The following is a 25,576-nucleotide window of genomic DNA, read 5'->3' on the forward strand; positions in this document are numbered from 1 at the left end:
CAGGAACAAGGGTCTACTGCATTACATCGTGAAGGCAACCAGCCGGAAGTCCGCCAGACGTCCTCCCTTTCGTTACCACGACCAAGGACCAGGAACAAGGGTCTACTGCATTACATCGTGAAGGCAACCAGCCGGAACACTTTCTTCTCTCGAGGGCTGCTGCAGGAGTCCGCCAGACGTCCTCCCTTTCGTTACCACGACCAAGGACCAGGAACAAGGGTTTACTGCATTACATCGTGAAGGCAACCAGCCGGAACACTTTCTTCATTTTCAAGGTACTGTGGGGCTTGGAGTATTTTAACCTTTTGCCATTTGGGGTGCTTCCTATCTTTGGGAGCGCAATTTAACCCTACATTAAGTTGACCTCAATTTACCTGCATTGGCCTTACAGCTTGTGCTTTTTCTAAAGGTGACTCCTCTTGAGTTGCTGTGATTTCTCTTTTGAACACTGATTATTCAAGAAAATATTTCTAAGAAGAGGTGCGTCAGAACTTTGACTATCCATGGACTTTGGCTGTCGCAGCTCCCTAAAGGCCTCCCTCTGAACTTATTGGCTTTGGCAGTGCTAGTTTCCTCAGAGGTTTTAAATGTTGATCACTTAAATGCTGGGATAATTGAGCGCCTGCATCCCTCTGGGATAATCTAACTGTTCTTATCACTTATCAATCTGTTCTGACCCTAAGCTTTTCTTCCTTGAAAACTCAATATTGCAAAGGTGATCCTATATAAATGCTATACTGGCTTCAAATGACGTCACCTCTGGGTGCTGGAACATGTGTAACATATGAATGAATTAGTCACCTGCTTTATTGTTCACTTTTTTTAATTGAATCCTAAATGAGAATTAATGTTACAGCCAATTACTGTTTTTTAAAGAATGCTTTAAATATCTTTCTGTATAAATAAATATGTATTATATAACTTAAGTTTGTAAGTGTTTAATTGGATACTTGTGTTGACTAGTTTCATTGCACAGCTCTGCAGCTCACATTAGTCCTCTTAAGATAGCCTGGCTGCTCGGTCACACTACCAATTTATGTAGTACAGGCCTATATTAAAAGGTGGGTTACATAATAGCAAGAGATAAGTTGTGTAGTCCCATACCAGTTGGCCTGCACTAATTATTACCTAACAGAGTCCATTGAAGTGTATGGACTGGTAAGGGGCTTGTTGGGTGAGTAAACCGACTCCATGCTGGGTGTCGCATGCTAAAAGCATACGAATTGAGAGGTATGCAGACTCTGGCAAGTACAATGGTAGGCCCGTTGCCCCAGGTGGGGAGGGGTCGCCATTGCCTCTTAACAGGATAAGGTCTCTGACTCGTCACATCTGGTTGTACTATGGGGCAGTACACGTAATCACTCGATGAAATGGAAACTGTTCACTTGCACAGCAATGCGCATGGAGGTGATGGTACAAAACAGGGGATCCCCTGAAGCATGACAACATTTGGGAGAAATGGCAGCACGTAACAGGATAGGATCATAATCACATGGTGTGGGAAGACATTATGGAGACCAGAGCACATTTTAGTCTACACTCAATGTTGTGCATAGTTAGGTTACTGCTTTTTTTCTCATATATCCAGAGAACACTGAAACCAAGGGTCAAATTGAGTGAGAGAAACAGTGTTTTAATGTTCATTCTTGTGTACCATCACCAAATGTTTAATGGGGACCTCTCAGAGCATGCTAAACCTTGAATGATTATGACTGATGATGTACCCGTTTGTATTACAAAACCTGATCAGACTACAAATCATTTATAAATGTATGATGCTCAAGTAAAACCTTTAATCTCTGAAGGTAAACCAAATATTTTGGGGTCCTACCACTAAATAGGTACATTCAAGAGTATGGCCATGAAAAGAAAAAGCTACACTTAAACATTTTTATTTCAGTGTTGTGTTTTTATGCATCATGCTTTCGAATAAAGTATTGTCTGCATTTCAAAAACATTAAAGACATTAGAAAAGGACAAAGTTCTAGTCCACATGAATCAATCAAACTGACATATACCTTTGATAAATCGCCTTCTATAGAGTAACTAAATAGCAATTTTTGTGCCTCCACGCTCCCTGAAGAGTATATGTACACTTTCAATCCAGCTTCCCTCCATTTTCTGATAGCTGGAGCCACATCATCGTAAACTCTGCAGTGAGACAGAATATGAAGAAAAAGGTTAAGAACAGAGCAAGGAACACAGAGCTGTAATGTGCCATGTTAATCCTCCATCAACAAATGTTGGGACATTATTTCTTTTTGCATGTTTCCCCATCTAACTCTACAGGACCCCCATCATATCCAACAGATAATATGTGCGATCCAGGAATGTTTTTGGGGATGGAGGTCTTTTTTGACCTCACTCCCAAGCTTTGCTCACTTGTAGTGAGGCAACAGCCCGTCCTTATGGCTACCCTTGCAGAGGAGCTTTTGTCCTCCATTTAAATCTTTTTTGAGTAGCAGTACCGTCTCCCTAATAGAAAGTAATGCAGGGAAACATGGTGTCCCTTTTTTCTTTTTAGTGTTATTTGTTACAATGTACACTGCAACATTGGCACGCGCCTGCCAGTTGTACCGCTAGCCATTTTTATGGCATGGCATATATTTGTACCAAAAGGTAGTCATTTTACCACAACAGTGGTCCAAATGGCTGAACCTCAGGTTTTAAACGCTGGTTTTGTTGTTCTGCCCTTTTCTTCCTTCCAGCTAGGGGCAAAAGGGCCATACCTGATCATGCATTTCCATAGGCTTCTTGCAAGGAGGCCGGAAATGCTCTGTGTGAGTGAACTGACTAGAACCGGTTAAAGGGCGCACACATCCACAATTAATATTTCAGCCAGAGTGATGTCATGGTTGCTGGGTATTTGCTGGGGAACTGACAGTCCAGGGGCTAGACAGTCACCACCTCAATGAATCGTGTAGGTCCTTCCATTGGTAGGTTGCGGTCCCCCATCAACCTAAGATTTACAAGTTTAGGTGAGGATCTGGAGCCATTCTTCAGTCGAACAACAGGGACTGGAACTCAAAGAAGGATATAAAAAGTACTACTTCTGGATCAACACTTGCCAAGCCAATTTAAGTGCTAGAGAAGAGGTGAAGCTCTGCTCTTCATTGACAGCTACCACCCTCCCTTAAACTAGTGTGCCTAGTTAGTGTCAAGTCCCGCTCTACTGCCTTTGTCTTCTGGTGCACAGAAGAGTCACTGACTGTACCTGGCTTGCATCCTCAGGAGTGGGAACTCATCAATTGCATGGGCCTCATTTAGCCTTGGGGCTAGAAAGTGCACAGACATCCTTGTTGTGGCACTGGGAGCTGATCACCTTGCTGGGGCTCTTCGTCGAGGAGACAGGCCTGCCCGGAGTCCATCTGTTCTGTTATATCATGCCTGCCAAACCTTTGTGGGGTTTCTTCAGCTACATCTCAAGTCTGCTGCACATTCAATGACCTGCCCCATCATGATGCTGAAGCCAAGGGCTTTCATCATTTGAATTTGAGGGCCAGCATGGAAAACTGTGAACCAGAGATCAGAACCACTGCTTGGCCAAGTCCCAATCGAACACCAAACGTGGCCCATGCACTGTGCCCCAGGGACCTCTTCTGGATCAACCAACAGTAAGAAGTGTTGACCCGCATCAACCCGATTTACCCAGCTTCTTTTGTTGTTGATCTGGTAATGTAACTTCAGTTTGAGAATCCTGTCTGGGGTCTCCGTTGATGAATAGGATAGGAAGTTGCTCCTTCCCCACTTAGAAAACCTAACTTACATATGTCACAAATGTTTTGCACCCACTTTATGATTATCGCTGCATACGGCCACTCTATCCTATGTGAAAATATATTACCCCTCTCCCTCCCGTGCAAACCCCCAGTCGCTGAGATTGCTGGCCTGGGGCCCTTGTGTGTCCTTCTGGGGCCTAGCCTTCTGTCGAATAGCCTGCAGCCCCCGCTGCCCCCTGCACTTGCCTTTGGAGATCCACTGGTTGTCTAACAGGCCTGCACTTTATTGTACTTGCAGGTGACCACTCTCCTACCAAGTGGTCACTGCCTGGCACGTACCAGTTGCCCAGCAACTGGCTCTCTGGCACTACCTCCTCTGTGGAACCTCTTTAACTCACTCCCCCTCCCCTGTCCCTTCTCCATCTCTGAACTTGCACGTTCCAAATGCTCCCACGGCCTAGTAGGACCGCCTACTGCCGTTTGCTCATTATTGTTATTTTATTCCATTGGCTTGGTTTGTTCCCTCCCCTTTGCCCTGTGGGAGCTTTCAAACACAATTCCTTGACGTATAAGCGCCTTATAAATACAGAGTAAATAAATAAAACACTGAGTATCTAAAATCTAATTTACTTATCTTGAGCTTTGAAGACATTGTTTCTATGATAGGGATTGGACTTATAAAGGTTAGTTTGAATGTTGGTGTGCCCTATAAACATCTGTCTGTCATTCTGTAACACCTTTCCCCTCCAATTTAGATGATTTTTAAAATAAAAATACTTGCACTGTGTGAATGCAGTATGTGTCAATTTGAATACAAAAGGGGATTTTGTAAGTAGATATTGTTCTATTTGCCTTCCAGTGTTTCAGAAAATGCCCGTCTGTTGATAAATACATGGAAATATGTTTGTACTTTCCAGTGAGGGCATTCTATTACTTGCCAAGCTCATGCGCTTCTTAATTGTACTTTACACCAAATTCATGATCTTCTAAGTCTCAGTCTAGTTTGCGCCTCTTGTTATTCCGATGCTGTCCAGCGCAGGAAGCCCTGTAGTACCTTCTCTGACCTTTTGAATAGTGGCAGGATGCAAAAACCAACCCTGATTTCCACTGATTGAGTGTTCCTTCCCATCCCCAGTGAGGTTTTACAGAAAGACCGGAAGGGCTACTTATGAAATAGCCCATGTTTCACTTAGATGAGACTGACAATCACATAATCACAAGCACATAATGCGGGCCGGGGTACTAAAAGCTATATGATCCTCGCGGCGGGGGCATTACCGACTCAGGTAATGCCCCAGGGCCTTCGTTAAGGCCCTCGCTTCGCTCGGGCCTATAACTATGGGCGCCGGGGCATTACCTGAGTCGGTAATGCCCCCGCCGCTCGGGTCATATTGCTTATATGCACACTTCATAGTGGACTAACGGATTGACATCCAAGCAAAGGCTGACACTCAATCCAGCAATTACTGTTTAGACAAACTGCAATAAGACAAGAGAGCGGCATCTTCAAGATTTACAACATACTACTGCCACATGGCTGAGGGATAGCACAACTACTGACACCAGAATAAAGTTGAAGGGTTTTATTGATCAAAAGTAAAGCATAACAATATTGCATGGAAATTGTTTCACGATGGCAGTAACAAAGGTTATTAGGAAACCTAGTCCCAACAGCAGGATTATATACTACAGATGGCAAATTAAAACAAAAGCATACAAAAAGACCCAGACAGGAAGAACTCCTGCTTAGTGATTTCCAGAGTGCAAATCTTCTCCTTTCTTCTGGGAACCACAAAACCTCACTCTCTCTCTGGATCTTAGGGCTTTCTCCTTTTGCCAAGTGTCCCAAAAGTCCTCCCCTTATGGATGCTCTCCTTCTCTCGGTTAGTTACTTCCCTCTTCCAGGCCAAAAAGAGCCCCCCACCCTTTGTTACACATCCCATCTTCTGGGGACCAAAGTCACTGTCTCTTCACTGTAGCACACTGACACCCCCCAGCCCCTCACTGGAGCACACCCCTTCTCCTTGGGTCTCAAGGGCTCACCTCTTCCTCACAGAAGCACAACCCTCTTCTGGGGCTGAATGGGCTCTTCTCCCCCTTCCTGGAGCACTTCCCTATTCTGGGGTTCAAGAGGCTTCAGTGGTGCCCCTTCTCTGGTGCGCTCCGCTTTCTCAATAAACTCCTCTCCTCAGCTTCTAGCCCAAAGACATGGTCCGAGGATCTTAGTGTGATGAATTGCCATCTGACAAGGGTGTGAAAGGCCTTTTTAAAAAAAACACAATGATGTGGGTAGTTCTATCTCTGAAAAGGCAATCTGCTGATCAGATTCCCCTTTCATAAAATCCATGCCAAAAGCAGATCTGTGTCCTGCTGCATCAGAATCCTGATTTGCAGCACCTGCCATACCAGTGGCAGAGAGCAGGTTCAGCGGTCACAACTGCCCCTTTGACAGCTGCAATAACCGCCAAGTCTCTGTAGCGCAGCGGCTGCATTTAAGGTATTGTAAGGGACGCATGGTATCACAAGTAGGACACTCACACAAAAAGATGCAACTTGTAAAACGTTTATTGAAGTTTTCAATGGGGTTGGAGAAACTCCTATTATGCCCTATAGCAAGGATACGAATAGTCTCGACCATCAAATAATAAATAAAACAGTCCTTGTTGAGACCATCAAATCAAAATGGCCTAGACTAACACAATGTAATGCCTGCCCCATCTCTTGTACAAAAAGTGTGTAAAGGAGAATATGTATGCAAAGGAAGGTGAGTGTACAAATATAAATAACAAGGGTGGCTGAGTCCGCTCTCTTCCCCACGTTGGATAGCATAGAGTAAGGCAGTCCCTGTAGGCAGTATGACACACACACACTGGCTCAGGTTCTTAGCAGAACGTGGATCGAGGCCCGCTTGGCTTTAGTCTTACTTTCCAAAACACAGTTCACCAAAATGTTCACGTTGTTTCCCTCTGTCGGGCTCAGACAGTTTCCCAGCAAAACAAAACACTTGCAGGGGTTCCCTTCCCCTAACTTATTACAGTTTCGGTCTGCCTCAGTCGGGCCAGACCATTTTTTGATGTTGAAGACTTTCGAATGTGAGCGTTTCTTTTCCGCAGACCTCCACAGGACCACTTCGACTTTACAGCTTTCCACTCTCACTCATATGTTATTTTCCCCAGTGCTTCCTGGTCTGGGTAGTTCACTGTATTAAGCACCAAAGTTCAACGTTCACTTTTGTACTCTCTCCTTTTCTCTGTGTTAATTTTGATCACCTCGCTTTTACAGTTCATTCACTTTATCGCTACAAACTCTTCACCTTTCACAGAGACATTCGAGTGGGCTACTTCCTTTCACTGGACCACACAGTTACTCAGCATCACTGACTTTACAGCTATCATTACTTTAAGGTTCATTCACAGGTCTGCCTTTCTTCGCGTCTCATCCACATGCTTGCAGCCTTCAACTGTGCGATATAATGTTGCCACTTCAATCGTTCTTCAGCACACGCTGGTCTCATGTCGCTTGCCATCTCACTGGCTGTGTGCGTTTCTTTGTCTTTACGAGTCAAGGTTAGTACTACAGGCTTGGCCTCGCCTCCCCAGGAGGGTCGCTGGTGTCCTTCAAACACAATGCAGCCTTCTTGTTTGGGATTTGGCCATCTATGCGTTTCTTCCGCTGCCTTTTGGGGGCAACAACCTCCTGCAGGAAACACCTTGGGGTCCTCCACCCGTGGCTCTCGTCCCGTTGCTTTGCTCCAGTAGGTTTGTCTTCGTCCCAGAAGTTCTGCTTTTACTCCTGTTCCACCGTGCTCAGTTTCTCACCAAAATTGTCTTTGGACTTCAAGTCCCATAATCCTTCACTCTGATTTTGCTACCACTTCGCTAGCTCCAGTTTTGGCACTCTGGCAGTTTTGGGAGCAACAAGAGCACAATGGGATGTTTTGTTGAGGATAGGGTTCTACCGCCTGCCCCTCAAAGGCCTGGGCTTCCCTGTTTTACCCAGGGGAGGAGCTCTGGTATAGGCACTGACAGGAAACCCCCAGCTGCCACTGGTTTTGGCTCCCTGTAGATGGCACTCCCTCACCACAATGCAGCCTCCCCTGTACACACAGGTCCAACAATTAGGCATATGAAAAAACAGTAGAGATCCCAAGTACCGCTCAAGGCAGCGTCCTACCTTGATTTGGGAAAACAAGGCTAGTCAATACGTAGAAAGGCAGGACACTTTTTTTGTCAACAGCTATTCACTCATCAAAAACTACATATGTTGGATTCAAGATGGCCGCCTGCAGGGAGTAGACGTGCCGGCGGAGCTCCCGTCCATCGGATCTGGGAAAGTGCCCACCACCCGAACTGTGGATTACATCCCGCGGAGCTAAGTGGCTGGAAGGAGCCTCGGTGCAAGGGAGCACCGAGTGTGGCAGTGAGGAGACCCGGGTCCCTCCCCGTGGGGAGCTGCCGAGTCGTGTCGGAGCCCGGAGGCCGGGGGACAGCCGCGTCCCAGCGAGTGGGGCTGCGCGTCGGCGGCGGAGGACGACGAGGAGGAGGCGGCCCGTGGTGGGGGCGGCTGAGCGTCCGCCGGGAGGATCTGGCGGCGCTGCCTCGGGTCGGCCCGTGGGCTGCTGCCCCTGGTCTGGTCGAGGGGGCAGCTCTGTGGCGGCCGCATCGGTGCTGAGGCTGAAGCTCGGTGCGCGGTCTCGAGAACAGGGAGAACTGCAGTGACACAGGCTAGTAGCACCGCGCTTGGCTGGAAGGGCCGGGAAGCCAGCGGGTGCTCAGAGGCAGAGGACGCAGAGCGGCGGCGGTGACGGGCAGCCGCGGAGACCAGGGTGCGGCCCGGGAGAGGACAGCTGCAAACGCAGGAAGTGGGAGCACCCTGACAGGAGAAGCACGGGAGCCCGCGGCACCCGGGACGCGGCCCGGAAGGGACGGCCGCGGAGGAGCCCCAGCGAGGAGTGAGGCCTCGCCCCCACGGGGCGGCAGGTGGAGGCTGTCAAAAGGGCTGCATGGGGGAGTAGACACCCTGCAACGGGCGATTACGGGCCGCTCCCTACATTGGAGGAAAGCCTGGTGAACAGATTGGCTCGAGATCCAAGGTGAGCCTTCCCCTTTCCCATTGGGACCCCGAGTGGTGCTTGAAGGGGAGAGGGACACTGTTTTTGCCGCCTGAGAGGGCCCCCAGGAGACGCCCCCATCCAGGAGAAGTGGGGAGTTCATGTGTGTGACACCCGGTGGTGTTGCCTAGGACTTTGCAGGCCCCTGAGGGGGGCGCATCTACTGGCATATCTAGCGCCCAACGGAGGGCAGTAAAGGCCACAGGTGTCGGGAAATAAGCCTTTAAGCGGCTGGGGCAACCACATCGGGCCAGGAAAAGGATTGGTGGCGAGAAGGGGCGAGGATCTGGCGCAGGGGCCTCCACCAAGATGGCTGCAAAATACAAGGGGAAGAGTGGAAAGGCCCTGCAGATCCCGGGGGAGGCCTCGAGCACTCTTCCCCACTATATGGCCAAAGCAGGAGAGGAGAGAGACGGCTGGCAGCGTGTGGGTTGGCACAGAGGATGCAGAGACGTCATCTGAAGGGGGAAGACTCCGCTGCAATATCACGGCAAGATATCTGGGGAGAAATGCTCGCCCTACAAACCAGCCTTACGAAAACTTTCCAGGAACAGTTTCAACTTCTGCGAACAGATCTCAGCTCGGCCATGGGGGAGATTAAGCAGGAGCTGAGGCAGCAGGGTGAGCGCACAGACCTTTTGGAAAGAGGGTTGCAGGAGATGGATAAGGAAGTGACGGCCCGTGGCGAGGCAATTGAGAGGCTCGATGTAGCTACGCGGAATTTGGAGATCCAGATGGGGGATATGGAAAATAGGTCCCGCAGGGTCAACATTCGGATTAAGATGCTTCCGGAGACAGTGCAGGATAAGGACCTAAAAGGAGTGGTCCAAACGATTTTCGCTGGGATCTTGGGTCTTTCGCCCCCAGAGGCTGTGGAATTGGATAGGGTCCACAGGGTGGGAAGAGGGGGCAGAGGGGCTGTGCAAAGGCCCAGGGAAGTCATTGCGGCTTTCAACAGATATGCTCAAAAAGAAGCAGTTTTACGAGAGGCAAGAAAGCAGGAGCCCATACAATATAACGACCACCATATTTCCCTTTTCCAGGACCTGGCGAGCAGCACACTGCTAAAGAGGCGCCAAATGGGCCCGGTCCTCAGGGAGCTCAACGACAAGGGGATCAAATACAAATGGACTTTCCCATTTGGTCTTGTGTTTGAACTGGAGGGGATACAGAGGCGAATAACTACATTACAGGAAGGCACAGAGGTCCTCCACTTGGATCTGGATGAGGCTCCTGTCGGTGCGGAGGGGCGACCTGGGGCTACAGGGACGGGGTCAAAGCCCTGGCTGTGGTCAACAGTGGGGGAAAAGAGAAGGGGGGGGCGAAGCGGGGCGGCAGCTCGCCCGAAGAGAGAAACAAGCATAGTCCGGGGGGTTAGGGCCCGAGAAGATTTATGAGCCAAAGTACATTGCTAGGGTGGTGGGCCTCAAAAGGAGTCAGTGGCAAGGGGGGGGTGATCATCTATGAACCAGAAAGGGTGGGTATACCCGAGGAGATTTTGGGGGGGGGGGGAAGGGGGTGGGAAGGGTATAGCCTTCCCGAAGGGGAGCGGGAGGGATGGGCGGGTGGTGGGTGTGGGGGGTGTTGGGGGGGCGGGCAGCAGCAGATTGGTCTATACCCTGGGGACGAGGGGTGGAGCGCCATCTCATGGCGAGAGGGAGTAGGGCGGCCTAGACGGGTATACTAGAAGTCCCAGGCCCGGTGGGTGTGCGGGCAGGGGGGGCGGGAGGTGGGAAGCGGATGGATGACCCAAGGCGATACGTGCCCCGTTCAAGTGGCTAACGCATAATGTGAGGGGCTTAAATTCCCCTCTCAAGAGGAAGAAATTGGAGCAATTTACGAGAAAGGAGGGCCCTGACATTTTGGGCCTCCAGGAAATGCATCTTAGGCTGAAAGACCAGGGTCGTCTAAAACTTAGGGGTTTCGGCCAGATCCTCCAGGCATCGGGGAAAGGCAGGTTGGGTGGGGTTGCCTTGGCCATCAGAGACACGTGGGCTTCAGGGTTATGGATACTATAAGGGACAAGAAGGGAAGGTACGTTATAGTCAAGGGGACCTACCAGGATGCTGTAACGCTCACCTGATTCCCGTAGAGGCGCCGGTCTTGACTGGGCGTATACCGTATCTTCAAAGGTGATGTGTAACACACGGCTGGCTCTTTGGGCTGGACCTCTGTGCACTGTATGTCTGACTCGAAGGGTAAGATGTCTGCAGATAGAAAATATGGGATTAAGGAACTGGGTTATTGAATGTCTCTCTCTTCTTCCCTTTCTCTTCTCCTGTAGAACCCCAGAGGTTAACGCTCTCACCTTAGGTAAGTGAACGCCGTGCTCTCCATCTGCCTCGGGGCAGGGTGCTGTAACCAGTTTCTTCACTGGATAAGGGGAGCAGGCCTCTTGACTTCAGAGGACTGCTGTCCGTCGTTTACTGCACGAACGGTAAGTTTCGAGTAATTCTAATGTCTTTCAAGTCTTTAGTAATGATGTTTCTAGTTTTGCAGGGTTCCGGCGATGGCGGATGACGGGCTGAAGTGAGTTGAAGATGGAGCCCGTGTGATGAATAGAAGCGCCTGGAAGCACGTAAGTAAGCGCTTGTTGCCTGCTTCACGATGCGCTCTAACTGTCTTTTTATTTTGCAGGTACAAGTTCGGAGCGGCTGTAGGGGGCCGGAATACCCACTGGGTTAGATGTGGAAAGGAGTAATGGCACGTGAGTATTAAAGTTCCCCAATGTCTTTAAACGCACCTTGTTTTGTCTTTCAGATGCGGGATGCAGCGCCGAAGGCCTCCGGAGCGTGCAAAGAGCTGGTAAGCTTTTGTCTTTCAGATGCCGGAATGCAGTGTGAAGACCTCCGGAGCGCACGAAGAGTAGGTAAGCCTTTGTCTTTCAGATGCCGGAATGCAGCGCGAGGCGTTGGTGACAGCCGATGGACCAGGTAAGTGAAGAGCTGTCACTGAAGACCGTAATGCTAACCTGTTCTTTCTTGTCTTTATAGGTGTTGCTGAAGACTGGATTCAGGATGGTAAGCCTTTTTCCTTAGGCCCAGGATCAGATGCAGAAGACACAATGAGCGTTCTGCTGCAGAGGATGCAGAATAACGCAAAGCAAGATTCATCCATCGGGTGTGGTTTAAATAGCCTCCTGTAGTGCTTAGGTGTCTCCTTCCACAGCCACGCCTAGGTAAGAAAAGAGTTCCTGCTTTCCAGAAGAGTTCCAGTGTTCTGAATCTAGGGAGTGGCTCCTGCCCCACCCAACAGGAAAAGTAGTTCCAAACAGAAGAGGATCAGAGGCTCAACTGGCAGGCAAGTAAGCAGCATGGTCTGCTGCAGGCAAGTCCACCCAAGCATTATGAGCCCGGCGCTTCCAGCGCTGGGACTGGGCATATTTATGAGCCTGGTGCCACTGGCGCCAGGACTGGGTCCAAAAGGTCCCAATTGGGACTGGTTGGCACTCGGAACCTGGGTTATGGATCTGCTTCCAAGGGAGTTGGGAAAACCCTGACCTTTTGGAAGCAGAGATCATGACAGATGCCCCATACACGTTAGCGGTGGTATATGCCCCAAACACTGGCCAGGAGCAGTTTCTGAGGCGGGTGCTGGGGGAACTGGATGACAAGGCATGGGGGCAAATAATCCTGCTGGGAGACCTCAACATAGCCTCGGAGAAGGGGCGAGACAGGTCAGGGAATCCCACGAGAGGAGGGGGCGCAGTGATGTCGGCGAGCCTCAGAGAATGAATAAGCAGTGTTGGCCTGAGGGATGTGTGGCGGGAGCTGAAAGGGGAGGAAGAAGGTTATACTTACCTTTCGGTGGTCCACGGGTCCCAATCCAGGATCGACTACATCTGGGTCACATCCAGTCTGGTGGGTAGGATTAGAGAGGTGATAACGGGACCTATTGGCATAGCGGACCACAATGTGGTCTCAATGTGGATGCCTCTGGGGCACAGGGAGAAAGGGGTGTGGTCCTGGAAGTACCCGGCATATCTCCTTAGAGACCTGGTTATCCGGCAGGAAATGGAGGACAAGATGAAAAACTTTTTTGAACTCAATAAGAAGGGGGATACAAGGGAAGAGATGAGATGGGATGCCTTTAAGGCCACGATGAGGGGGGGGACCTCGTAGCGGTTGCGGCACAGAGGACGAGGCAAGTGGCGGCGTTGGAAACGCAGCTAGAGAGTGAAGTTTAAAGAGCCAGGCAGCAGGCGGGAGTGGTCCCTACTAGGGCAGCTATGAGGGAGTACCGTAGGGCATTGGGGCAGCTGGAAATTCTTCGTACCAAAAAGGCCAAGGGAGCGCTCCTCCGGGTTCGCCAGAAATTCTATGCTAGGGCGAATAAGGCTGACACGCTCCTTGCACGCTTACTGAGAGGAGCCCGCTCTAGAAATACAATCACAGCCCTTAAAACAGGCTTGGGGGAGAGGGTGACGCGGGTGGGGGAGATACAGGAGACGTTAGTACAATTTTACAAGTCCCTTTACACATCACAGGAACCTCAAGATGGCTTACAGGTGGAGTGGAAAAGGTGGAGCTGAGAAAGATTGAGAAGGAGGCTCTTGACCTACTTAACAGGGAGATAGGGGAGGAGGAAGTGAGAAAAGTGGTTTGTAACCTCCCACCGAACAAGGCCCCGGGCCCAGATGGTTACACCACGGCCTTTTACAAAACGTTTGCAGCTGTATTGGTTCCCCATCTGACTAGCCTTTATAACACTTTTAGATTGACGGGGAGAATAACCCCGGCTATGGAGGAGGCACGGTTGAAACTTATTTTGAAGCCAAATAAGAACCCCGAAGAGAGGGCCTCTTACAGGCCTATAGCGTTAATCAATATCGACGCCAAAATATTCACCAAAATTTTAGCCAATAGGTTGGAGGGCTTTCTCCCAGGGTTGATCCATCTGGATCAAGCGGGCTTTATAAAGGGCCGTCAGACAGCAGATAACATCAGGAAGGTGGCCCACTTAGTGGAAAAAGCTAACCGGACAGACACTCCCGCGGTCATCCTATCGCTGGACGCAGAAAAGGCATTTGACCGCGTGGAGTGGTCCTTCCTCTTTAGGACGATGCAAAAAATGGGCTCTGAGGGAGAGTTCTTAAGCATGGTACGGGCCAATTATCAGGCTCCAGCTATGAGAATAGCCGTGAACAGGGTCATGTCCCGGCCCTTCAGACAGTGCAGGGGCACCAAGCAGGGCTGCCCGCTGTCCCCAATCCTTTATGCAATTTATTTGGAGCCTCTCTTGCAGGCAATCAGGGAGGCTAGGGGGATACGGGGCATCCCATTTGGGGGGAGGGAGCAAAAGGTAGCTGCATAAGCCGACGACATGTTACTAACTCTGACGGCACCCCGGGAGTCTATTCGCACGAGCAGGGCCTTGCTGGAGGAATTTGGGGAAGCCTCCGGTTTGAAGATCAATGTATGCAAGTCAGAGCACTTGAATTTGACTCTGAACGCAGGGGAACGGGAGTTGCTCAGGGCGGACACTCCGTTTTTGTGGAGACCGAGTAGCATTACCTACTTGGGAGTGAAAATTACACCAACCTTAGACGGCTGGTACCTAGCTAACTATCCGTCGCTTATGGGGGACATCACGAGGGACTACCGCAGGTCGAGGGATCTCCGGGTGTCTTGGCTGGGCAGGATGGCGGCTGTCAAGATGGTTGTCTTGCCACGTCTTCTGTACTTCTTTCAGGCAATTCCAAAGGCGGTACCGGTCACCTTTTTCAAGGAGTTGGACGCCTCAAATTTTTGTGGATGTGGAGAAAGGCGCGAGTTAGAAGGCAGCTGCTGATGGCTCCCAGGCGGGCGGGGGGCCTTGCATTACCGAACTTCCGACAGTATTATGAGGCGGCCCAGTTGCGTCTTATCAGAGATTGGCTTGGGGAGGGGGAGGCCGCACAGGTTAAACAGTGGGTAAAAACGACCAGAGCAGTGGCGCATCACAGTCTAGCGGAGGTATTGTGGCTCCGAAGGCACCTCCGGCCTAAACATCTATTTGAGAGTTCCATAACAAAATTAATGGCAAACAATTGCGACAAATTGGCCAGGACGAAAGGGATCACGACCTTCCCGTCTCCTTTTACGTCCTTGTTCGGTAACAGGGACTTCACTCCAGGGTTGGAGGTGGGCACGTTTACACATTGGCAGGAGGGGGGGTGTAAGTGGCTGAGTAGCCTGTTCAGTGGGGGAAAATTCTCACATTTGAAGAGTGCAAAAAGGAGTTTGGGATAAAAGAGGGGGAAAGGCTCAGATATGCGCAGCTGCGACATTGGGTCCTGAACCCGATGAATAGGCAGGCGGCAACAAGAGACAAGACCGGTTTTGAGAGGTTCCTCTTATCCAATGACGGGTCTAGAGGGCTGATATCCAACCTATACAAAATTCTAGACGAAGCCACCGTCAGGGGTCAATGGCGATATATGCGGAACAGGTTGTAGGGAGGGACATTGAGCATGGGGAGTGGGAGCCCTATGGAGAAAAATCCCAAAACTAGTGAAGGCTTCACAACTGCAAGGAACATGGTACAAGATCTTATTTGGGTGGCATTATACCCCGGCACGCCTTCGGGAGATTTATCCTAACACATCGGGGACATGCTGGGGGGGTTGTGGATTGGAGGGCACAGCACAACATATTTGGTGGGTCTGCCCGCCAATCAAGCCCTTCTGGAAGGAGGTGAGGGAGGCCCAGGAACAGGCGTTTGGTAAAGGAAGTAGCAAACCCCCAGAGGATATTCTCCTGGGGCTTGGAGGGGACGCCGATCCGGGGGAACCAAGATCCCAGGAGAAGGCCAGGGTGATACGTGTACTTGCAGCTATGACAGTAATAGCGCAACGTTGGGGGAGCTCAGAGGTTCCCCTCTTAAGGGACTTGCTGCGGAAGCTCTGGGAGATAGTGGCCCTTGAATGGGCAACATACGCGATGAACGGCAACGTACTCTCTTTCGCAGAGGACCTGGGAGGAATCATGGAGTTCCTCAGGGATGACTTCCGAATGGGGTTGTGTCCGCAGCGCCTCCGATTGTTGGATCTGCAGTGAACTCTAATGTGCAGTTTGCGGGTGGGCGGGACTGTGGAGGCACTCTAATGGAAGCGGGGGCGATGGGATGTCACGTCCAGAGCAGCTCAGGTATTGGGACACTCCTCAACCATCCCGGGGAGCAACGGCTTGAGGACTTGGCACTGCTGCCTGTGGGGGGGGAGCAGGCGGGGGGGAGTTGGGGTCTGTTCTCTATGTTATTGTTGAAATAAATAAAGAGTATTAAAAAAAAAGCTTTCGACAGCAGTTTGGACTTCATTTTTCGGCATGCTTACTGGCTTCCTGCTTTCTCCCACTTGCAATGTCATAACGCCATGCAATTAAGAAGCTTCTTATAGATGTCAATCTACACATTAACCTGACCGCGGCTTCATAATATCAGACTTCACATGAGGTGAGCCACAATTTCGCTTACCAGTGTGAGTGTACTTCATAACAATGTAGAAATGATTTACAAATTGCACGGATTATCAAGTTCGCCATAAACGGAACGATACATGCATACAGGACTTTTACAGCATACTAATGCCTGATCTTACGAACTTGTCTAGCTCAACCCAAAAGAGGAAAGACTGATTTTAGAACTCTCTTGTAAACATATGCTAATGTGTTTCAGGTTAAAGAGGAATATATCCCCTTCATTAAGAAAACACGTCCAACAGTTGTGGATTTTTTCTACTGAAAAACAAGAGAACACCTACACTAAGAAGTCCAGGTAGCTTTAATGATCCTGAACTCCTTTTGACACATTGAACTGTGCCCCAAGAATACATTGGATAATACTGATTCTTTTTTATGGTTTTGTCAACAGCTAATGCTCTTCTACTGAATAAATATTCAAAACAAGAAGATTTCAGACCAACTGCGCTTACTATAAATACTATTTTCCGGACTACTCCTGAAGAAAGTCCCTACAATAACAAGGAGGACTGAAACATGTCGAGTTCCCAATTTAGAAATAATACTAAATTGTATGGTAGTATTGAATATCCCATCTAGGGAGTGTCCCAATCTAAACTGAACACTAGATTGAGTGAGAAAAACTGAGGTGATCCATTAGGATCACAACCCCTATCTTGATAAGGAATAACAGCATAGGTTTGTACATAGATTGATATCTCTATATTTTAGAAATTGTTATATGTTTTGTGCCTTGTGAGTGTTTGATGATGATTTTTTTATATGTTTTAGGGTTTTTGATTTTTATAAAAATTAAAACTGACAACCTGTTATAAACATGTTGTTTTTGATGAGTGAATAGCTGTTGACAAAAAAACAGTGTCCTGCCTTTCTATGTATTGACCAACAATTAGGCAGTCTTGGGTCCTCCAGGCTTTCCAGGGTCTCTCCAGCTCGAATTTTCCACCTGGCTTCTGTGATGCATCCAGCATCCCCAGCTAGCTCAAGTGTGCTTGAGTGTTTTTCTTTTTATAGTGACTGGGAGTCTTGATAGATTTCAAGTGGGAATGGTTGTAGTGGGAGGCCAGACCGTGCATGGCTTCATTATCGGGACAAAATGGTAGCTGCCCATAGAAATCCCTGGTTCATTGGTTACTATGGTTAATCTTCACAGCTCTCTTTTTCCGCTTCGTCTTCCCAGTGGTTTGGGAAAAGAACAGTGGGTAGGAATTATGGGTGTTGTAGTGTCCCCTGTTGATTACGGAAAGATTAAGTGAAATGCTGTCAGGACGGGGAAGGTAGATTTATGGTTGCAATTGGCAATAACCCATTACACGTGAGGGAGGGAAGTATTGTGTCTCGTCCGGAGGCATTTCCCCCTCCACTCCGTGAAACAATGGGAGGATACACTTGGGTTTCTCACAGTATGCACTATGCGAGTTAAGGCATAGTACATGGCACTACTTATGATCATTGCAGCCACATCCAGTTTGATATCAAATGCGTCAGCTCTTGTGAGCCAAGCTCAGCTGTGGAAGGTGTTTATTCAGGCCAGACTGATTGAGCCTGACAAATGACAGGACAGGACCCTGAATGGCCATGCCTCCTCTTTGATCCCTTTTTGAGGGCAGGCAACACCATCCGCCAGGGACAGCCATACAACATGCAGCCATCCTGAGCCCATGCATCAAAGGAGCACACACATTCATAGGGAAAGGTCTCACACCAGGGTGCTGCATTTCTAAAGGCCTTTGATCCCAGTGAGAAGGGAAGGGAGCTGGGTTCGAGTAGTTAGGAGCACTCTGTTCAGTAAGAGATTTCCACCATTTTTATTCTCTCTGCCTATGATCTCCATCCTGTCGCTTCCACTTCCTCTAGAGCAAAGCACTTTGGATGTGATGTCCAAAGGTTAACATCCACTTCTTTCAATAACAGGGATTGGACCACTAAGGCAGGCTACAGTTAGTCTAAAACCCTGCAGGTGGCTTTTACCTTTAAAAGAAGGGGTCTCCCCCACCACTTCTTGGATTCACTCTGGAACAACAACTGAGAAGGATTCACTGGACCTCTTTTGGGAGAGTTGTACTTTCCAAAGTCCCCAGACTGAGGTGAAGGAGCAGTCCAAGGCAGAGGTGAGCCATGTCCCCTACCCACTGCCAGGGCATACTGGGGGTGACACTTGCTGTGGACCAGGATCTGCCACTCTGTGCCAGAATCTCTTAAAGCTGGGAGAGCAGGCCCTGAACTGAAACACGCTGTCCTAGAGTCCACCTGAGCAGGCCTCATAGCATCCAGAGGAGGAGACCAGATAAAGCTCCCTGTTCTGCTGCACTGAACCAGTCACACCATGTTCACTGCCCATAGAACCAGAAGGAATACACCAGCACTGTCTTATTCACCCCTCCACACATTCAAACTGTATTGTGTCCTTTTTGAGCCAGCCACCTGCAAGAGTAGAATCAAATGCTCAACGGGGGGACCAGACTAGCCCACAAAAAGGCCTCTTGACTAACCCGTACATCAGAGACACCTGATTACCAATTTGATGACTTACCCACCGACTCGCACCACAGGAGCGTCACTCATCGACCCTTCCCAGCAAATGTATTACCAAACTCGACCTGGCCACACCTCGAAGAGATCCTGGTGAACACTCCAACCTGCGTCGCTGAAAGCCCTCTTTCGAACCGCACAGAGCGACCACATTCAGCCCTGCTAGATGCCAGCTTGCTGCTTCATCCACACGATCCACCATACCCGAACGGAGCTTAAAACGAACACATCAACTTTCGAAACCGGGTTTGACACAGTCAACTCACCAAAGAACCGAAACAGGGTACAGTTGATCACTAACTGACCCCTTGCTCCACTTGGGCCCTAGAGACTAAGTCACTACTACACCTTCTGGTTGGTAATTTGCCTTTCACCCCTGCATTCGCCCTGCTTTCTTCAGTCTGTTGCATGTTCTCTGTATTTCCACAGGGGTGGGTTTTGTAGAGTTTTTTTCGAAAGTTATATTGCAGATGGTGTGTTTGAGTAAAGTATATATTTTTATAGACCCTTGGACATTCAATTTATTTTGGACTGCATTAGTGTGTTTTGGTCACTACTGGATCAAATTCAAGAGCATAGCCTTCCTCCGGCCCACATTACCACAAAAGGCAAAGGAGGTATCTCTTTTAACTGTGCCTATTTTACCTTTATGATTGTGCTGGCTCTTGGATTGTAGAAGTGGGAGGGCTGAGCGGACATTTTCATCCCCACTCATCCTTGTACTCCTGTGAAGCAGAATCCAAATGGTCACACACAGCCTCAGTGTTAAAGCCCTTCACCGTCCTCCGATTGAATGAGGCAAACGTTCAAATTGATTGGTTAATTGGCTTCCTATGTCAAGCAAATGTAGGGAAGCATTTAAAAGGCTTGCCACCATTTTTGATTCCAGTGCAAGAGATTGTGTTTGCCTGCTGCCCTGCCTGCCATGCCTCCCGTCCGACCCAGCCCTGCTTTGAAGTAAGTTTGGTGGGTCTCTGTGTTAAAGGGATCCATCTAAAAGAAGGGGGCCTAGCAATGTATCCAAACACAAAAAAGACCTATTGTATTGTGCAGTCTGTTGTTCTAACACTTTTCAGAATAACAAGTTACTAAGCATATCTGGTAACGTTCTTTCAATGGGATGTTCCTCAACGTATTCCACATCTATGACAGGTAATGTCCACAGCTGTGCTGCTTCGGACAATTTTCGGCACAGGGCATCCTGTGTCGATGGAGTCGATCTGTTGTCCCTCGAGGGCCTCCGTCGAGGGTCGACCTCACCAGATGCTATATATAGGATGCACGGTGCCCATAGCCTCAGTTATAGTTTTTTCCCAGAACGTGTGGCACCAATCTCCTGCCAGTATGACTGCAGAAAGCCTTGCGGAAACGTAAGCTGCTATCGCATAGGAGATTCAGTAGAGGGGCAGGCTGGGAGGGCGATGTGGAATACGTCGGAGGAACATCCCATCGAAAGAACGTTACCAGATATGGTAAGTAACTTGTTTTTCGAGGGGATTGTGTCCTCCAACGTATTCCACATCTATGACAGACTCCCAAAGCAGTACCAATTTATGGAGGTGGGAAAAGAATTTACAATTTAGAATTTTAGAATGCCCAATCAAATTGCTGAATAAAGGACTGCCTTACCAAAGGCCAAATCCTGCCCATGGATGGAGTCCAAGGAATAGTGTCTCACAAAAGTATGGACAGAGGCCCATGTGGCTGCTTCGCAAATATTGAGAATCGGAACACCCCTCTGTAGAGCAGTGGAGGCAGTCACACCCCTAGTAGAGTGAGCCCGTAAGCCTACTGGAGGGTCCTTTCCCACCAAACGGTAACACTCAGAGATCGCCAAAATGATCCATCTAGACAAAGTCCGTTTGGAAACAGCCTGACCCAAGCGCCTTCCAGCATAATCAACAAAGAGCTGATTGTCCACTCTGACCCGGGACATCCGTGAGAGATAGAAACTCAAAGCTCTTCTACGATCTAACCTATAGAGCCTCTCCTCTTCCTTACCAGGATGTGGATGAGGATAAAACGCTGGAGGAATCACCTTCTGGCTCAAATGGAATTCCGACACAACCTTCGGAAGAAAAGAAGGCTGCACCCACAGGACAACCCTGTCCTTATGGAACACAGTAAAGGGTGGCTTGACGGAAAGTGCCTGCAACTCACTCACTCTGTGTGCGGAAGTAACCGCAACTAAAAATACAGTTTTAAAGGACAACCGTCGCAACGGACAAGAATGTAAGGGCTCAAACGGAGCTCCCATTAGGAACTTTAAAACCAAATTCAAATCCCATTCCGGCACCTGGAAAGGCAACGGTGGAAACACATTAGTTGGCCCTTTCAGAAACTGAGAAATCAAGGGGATCTTAAAATAAGAACCTTACTCAGACGATCGCTTAAATATGGACAGCGCCGCCAGGTAACCCTTAATGGTACCCACTTGCAGGCCCTTGTGGGCTAAAGAAAGCAAAAATGACAAAACCAGGGGAATGGAACATTGGAAAGGATCTACATTCTGTACCCTGCACTAGTCGCAGAACTTTCTCCAGCGGCAACGGTACAGGGATTTCGTTGCGGGCCTTCTGGCCGAAAGCAACACCTCCATCACGTCTTCGGGGAGGTCCCAATCCTTATACCTCAGCCTTTCAGATACCAAGCATGAAGGCTGAGAGACTTGACCCCTGGATGGAGAACCCGAGCCCCGTCCCGTGAGAGCAGATAGTCTTGGTAGGGAAGACGGCGTGGAGGGCAGATGGACATGTTTAGAAGGTCCGGGTAGTACCACGCTCTCCTGGCCCATGCCGGACCAATGAGGATCATTCGGGAACCGAACTTCCGTAACCTCTGCAACACTTGCGGAATGACGGGGACTGGAGGAAATGCGTACAGCAGTGGGAAGGACCACTCCACTACGAACGCATCCCCCAAGGCTCCTCTTGGAGGAAATTCCTGCGAGCAGAATCTTTTGCACTTCCGGTCGACACTGGTGGCGAAGAGATCGACTTGTGGGGTTCCCCAAAGGGCGAATATCTCCAAAAGAACTTCCTGAGCCAGCTCCCACTCGTGAGAGACCGTGCTCTGCCTGCTCAGAGCGTCCACCGCTGCGTTTTCGTCTCTGGCCAGATGAACTGCAGAGATCAAAATTTTCTGCTGGATGGCCCAGAACCAGAGCTGCATAGCCTCTCTGCACAACGGGGGTGACCCTGCCCCCCCCCCTTTTTTGTTGAGGTAGTGCATGTCCACTGTATTGTTCGTCATAATCAAGACACACTTCCTCCACACAGACGGCAGAAAAGCCTTCAGGACTAGCCCGACGGCCCTTAGCTCTAACAGATTGATGTGGAGTCTGGACTCCGACGGAGACCAACGTCCGCTGTCAACTCGTTGGCATGAGCTCCCCAACCTGTGAGGGATGCATCCGTCATGATCGTCATCTCCAGCCATGGCTGCCAAAATGGTGCTCCCTTCACCAGATTGCCTTCGTCGGCCCACCATAGAAGATCCTGGGCGACCAAGGTCTGAATCTGAACGGGATCAGACATCCTGCCGGAGAACTGCGACCACTGCATCTTGAGAGCCCACTGCAGAGATCTCATCCACAGCCTGGCCTCTGGCACCAGGAAAATGCAGGATGCCATGAGGCCGAGCAACCGCAGGAATTCCAACGCCGGGAGACCCTGGGCACGTTGAAACTTGTCCACCATCTGCAGAATATGGTGAGAACCTCACCTGGGGAGGCTAACACTGTCCCAGGGATGTGTCGAGCACTGCTCTGATGTACTGGAGCCACTGGGTAGGTGTCAAATGGGACTTCTTTAAATTGAGGGAGAAACCCAGCTTGTGAAGGGAGTGGCAGGTGACGGACAGATGATCCAGGGCTTGCTCGGGAGAGCGCACCCTGATCAACCAATCGTCCAGGTAGGGGTAGACGTGAATCCCCCCTTTCCTGAGATACACTGCTACCACCACCATCAGCTTGGTGAAGACCCTTGGGGCGGAGGCCAAACCGAACGGCAGGACGCGAAACTGAAAATGCGAGTCGCCAACCGCAAACCTCAGGTACTTCCTGTGCTTTGGATGAATCGGCACATGAAAGTAAGCATCCTTGAGGTCTAGAGACACCAACCAATCCTGACGTTGAAGGGCCTGGAGGACTTGAGAAAGAGTTACCATCTTGAACTTGTCCTTCCTGAGGAGCTTGTTCAACCAACGCAAGTCCATGATGGGTCTCAATCCCCTGTCTTTTTTCGGGATCAAAAAATAATGGGAATACGTTCCTCTCCGCTACAGACACCAGTTCTACGGTGCCTTTCTCCAGCAGGGATAGGATTTCCTGCGCAAGGAGCTGATCTGGACGCTTCAAAGAGGGCTTCCCCGGTGGATTGTCGTGAGGCCTCTGCCAAAGGGAAGGCAGTAGCCGTGGGCTATGATCTCCAGAACCCACACATCTGAAGTAATGGCCCGCCATTCTCCAAGATGCTGCACAAGTCTGTCCCCAACCGGCGAACCATGGGCCTCATGACTGAGCGGCTGCGGCAGTGCCTGAGGGCAAAGAGGCAACTGCCTGAGCGGCTTTGGCACCCAGAGTACGTTTCTTTCCACCCCGGGTACTCCTACGGTGGCCCCTTTGACTGGCAGCTCCTCCCGATCTACGAAAGGAAGAGTAGTACCGAAAGGAACCTCCCCTCCATTGCTGTCCCCTAGGACGAAAAGGCGGAGGTTGACGTACTGCAGCGCTCAAAGACTTCGCTGCAGCTTTGGAGGTCTGCAACCTCTCAAGGCTCTCGTCAGCCTTGCTGCCAAACAGATGAACACCATCAAAGGGCATGTTCAGAAGACAGAATTGCACATCAGGAGCAAACCCCGACTTCCGCAACCACGCAAACCCGCGTATCACGGTGCTCGCAGCCATGGACCGGCTGACACAGTCTGCCATGTCCAAACCCCACTGAAAGGACTCACAAATGGCATCCTTGCCGTCTTGCACGAGGGCTAGAAAACCATCCCGTTCCTCCCCTTCGGGAATATGCTCAGCCGCCAAAGACGCACAGTTCAACAGAGTGTGTGTTTATCTCGTTAAGGCACAAGTGGAGTTGGCCGCCTTCAACGCCATACCCCCAGCCGAAAATACCTTCCTCACCCAACCATCAAAGTGCTTATCGTCCCTATCAGGAGGGATGGTAGGGTACGCAGCCTGCTTCGAGAAGGCCTTAGCCGCCTGCACCACCAAACTCTCTGGAGTAGGGTTTGTCGATAAGTAGCAGGGGTCACCACTGGACGGGCGGTATATTTTCGGAAGAGACTTATTAACTGCTGGTAGACTCTCCGGAGCAGTCCAAGCTGCCGCCACCCTCCTTTCCTCAGTTGGTGGACCTTGATCCAGGATGTCCGTCAAATCATCCTGAGCAAAATCAACAGGTGGAGCAGACCACCCCAAGTATTCTGTCACCCTTGACATTAGACGCCAATAGGAGGAATTTGCATGCGCCCCAGGATCAGGTCGGCCAAACTCCACCTCTGGAGAGGTGTCCAGGCCACTAGCGTCATGCAATGACTGACCGAGTTCCTCCATCTGACTATGCCGAGACAAAAGATCATCAGGGACATCAGGAGGCACAACCATCTCCTCATCAGACAGTTCCTCAACCTCTGAAATGTCTTGCAAAGGCTGGAAAAACTAACTCCAATATAGGAGTAGGAACAGAATAGGGCTCATAAACAGGCCTCACACACTTACTGAGAGCCTTCCTCTGAGGTTCCACAGCCCTCTGGAGCACCTCTGGGAAATCCTCCACAAACGGCGCTGAGGGAATCGGCGTAGACGTCGACCGAGGCGCCAACGGTGTTGACAACTTCTTCGAGGGCGGAGCCTCGAGAGAGCCCCTCGACGGACACGGCGCCGATGGCATCGAAGCCGCCTTCGAAGGCTTCACAGGTTCCGACGGTCTTGAAGGCGTCGAGGACCGGGACCTGGATCTGGCACGGCTATGGCGATCTCCCTTGTCCGAACGGGACCTCGACAGCTCCCGATGATCGCGCGGACCGCCCGAGCCCGAAGGCGTGCGAGTGGTGGACCAAGCCCGTTCCTTGCCGGCTTCTTTCGAAGGCGCAGACAGAACTGTGCCTTGCGACTCGAAAATTGCTAACATCTGCCGGTGGAATGATTCCCATTCGGCTGGCGACGAAGACTTGGTGGGACAAGTCAACCGTCTGGTGGAGTTGTCCTCCGACGAGGACGGGGAAGGCGACTGGTGACGGCGCTTCCTAGAATGCCTCGATGAGGCAGAGGAATGGCGGGAACCACTCCTAGACCGAGACCCCCTGGAATTTCGCCAACGCAGAGAGTTGCCCCTCGAGTCATCGGTCAAAAGCCAAGAGGGTTTCGATTTATGGAGCTTAGACACCCTACCTACCTTCAATTTCTACCTACGTTCTTGCAAGGCCTTAGACGTCAGGGACTGGCAATCCTCGCAGTCGTCGGTGGCATGGTTTTCGCCGAGATTCCGAATCAAACAGGTTTGCGGAAAAAACGGAACTGAGGCTACGGGCGCCGTGCGTCCTATATATAACATCCGGTGACGTCTACCCTCGACGGAGGCCCTCCAGGGACAAAGGCTCAACGCCATCGACACAGGACGCCCTCTGCCGAAGCAGCACAGCTGTGGACATTACCTGTCATAGATGTGGAATACGTCGGAAGACACAATCCCCTCGAAATAAAATACAAAAAATGGTCCCAGAGCCGATTTACCTTTTGAAATTTG

At 50.1% G+C, this 25,576-nt stretch overlaps 1 protein-coding gene across 2 annotated transcripts in view; it reads right to left on the reverse strand.

Moving 5' to 3' along the window:
- The window catches only part of ENOPH1 (enolase-phosphatase 1), a 465,841-nt gene that overhangs the window by 231,646 nt on the left and 208,619 nt on the right, over window positions 1-25,576 (reverse strand). For both annotated transcript variants that reach the window (XM_069626148.1, XM_069626149.1), the window contains one exon: window positions 2,019-2,151. In XM_069626148.1, coding sequence (XP_069482249.1) covers window positions 2,019-2,151 — 133 coding nt within the window. The remainder of the gene's footprint in view (window positions 1-2,018; window positions 2,152-25,576) is intronic.

Source organism: Ambystoma mexicanum, chromosome 6p (assembly GCF_040938575.1).
Source record: "Ambystoma mexicanum isolate Mex_15411 chromosome 6p, UKY_AmexF1_1, whole genome shotgun sequence".
Taxonomy (NCBI): domain Eukaryota; kingdom Metazoa; phylum Chordata; class Amphibia; order Caudata; family Ambystomatidae; genus Ambystoma; species Ambystoma mexicanum.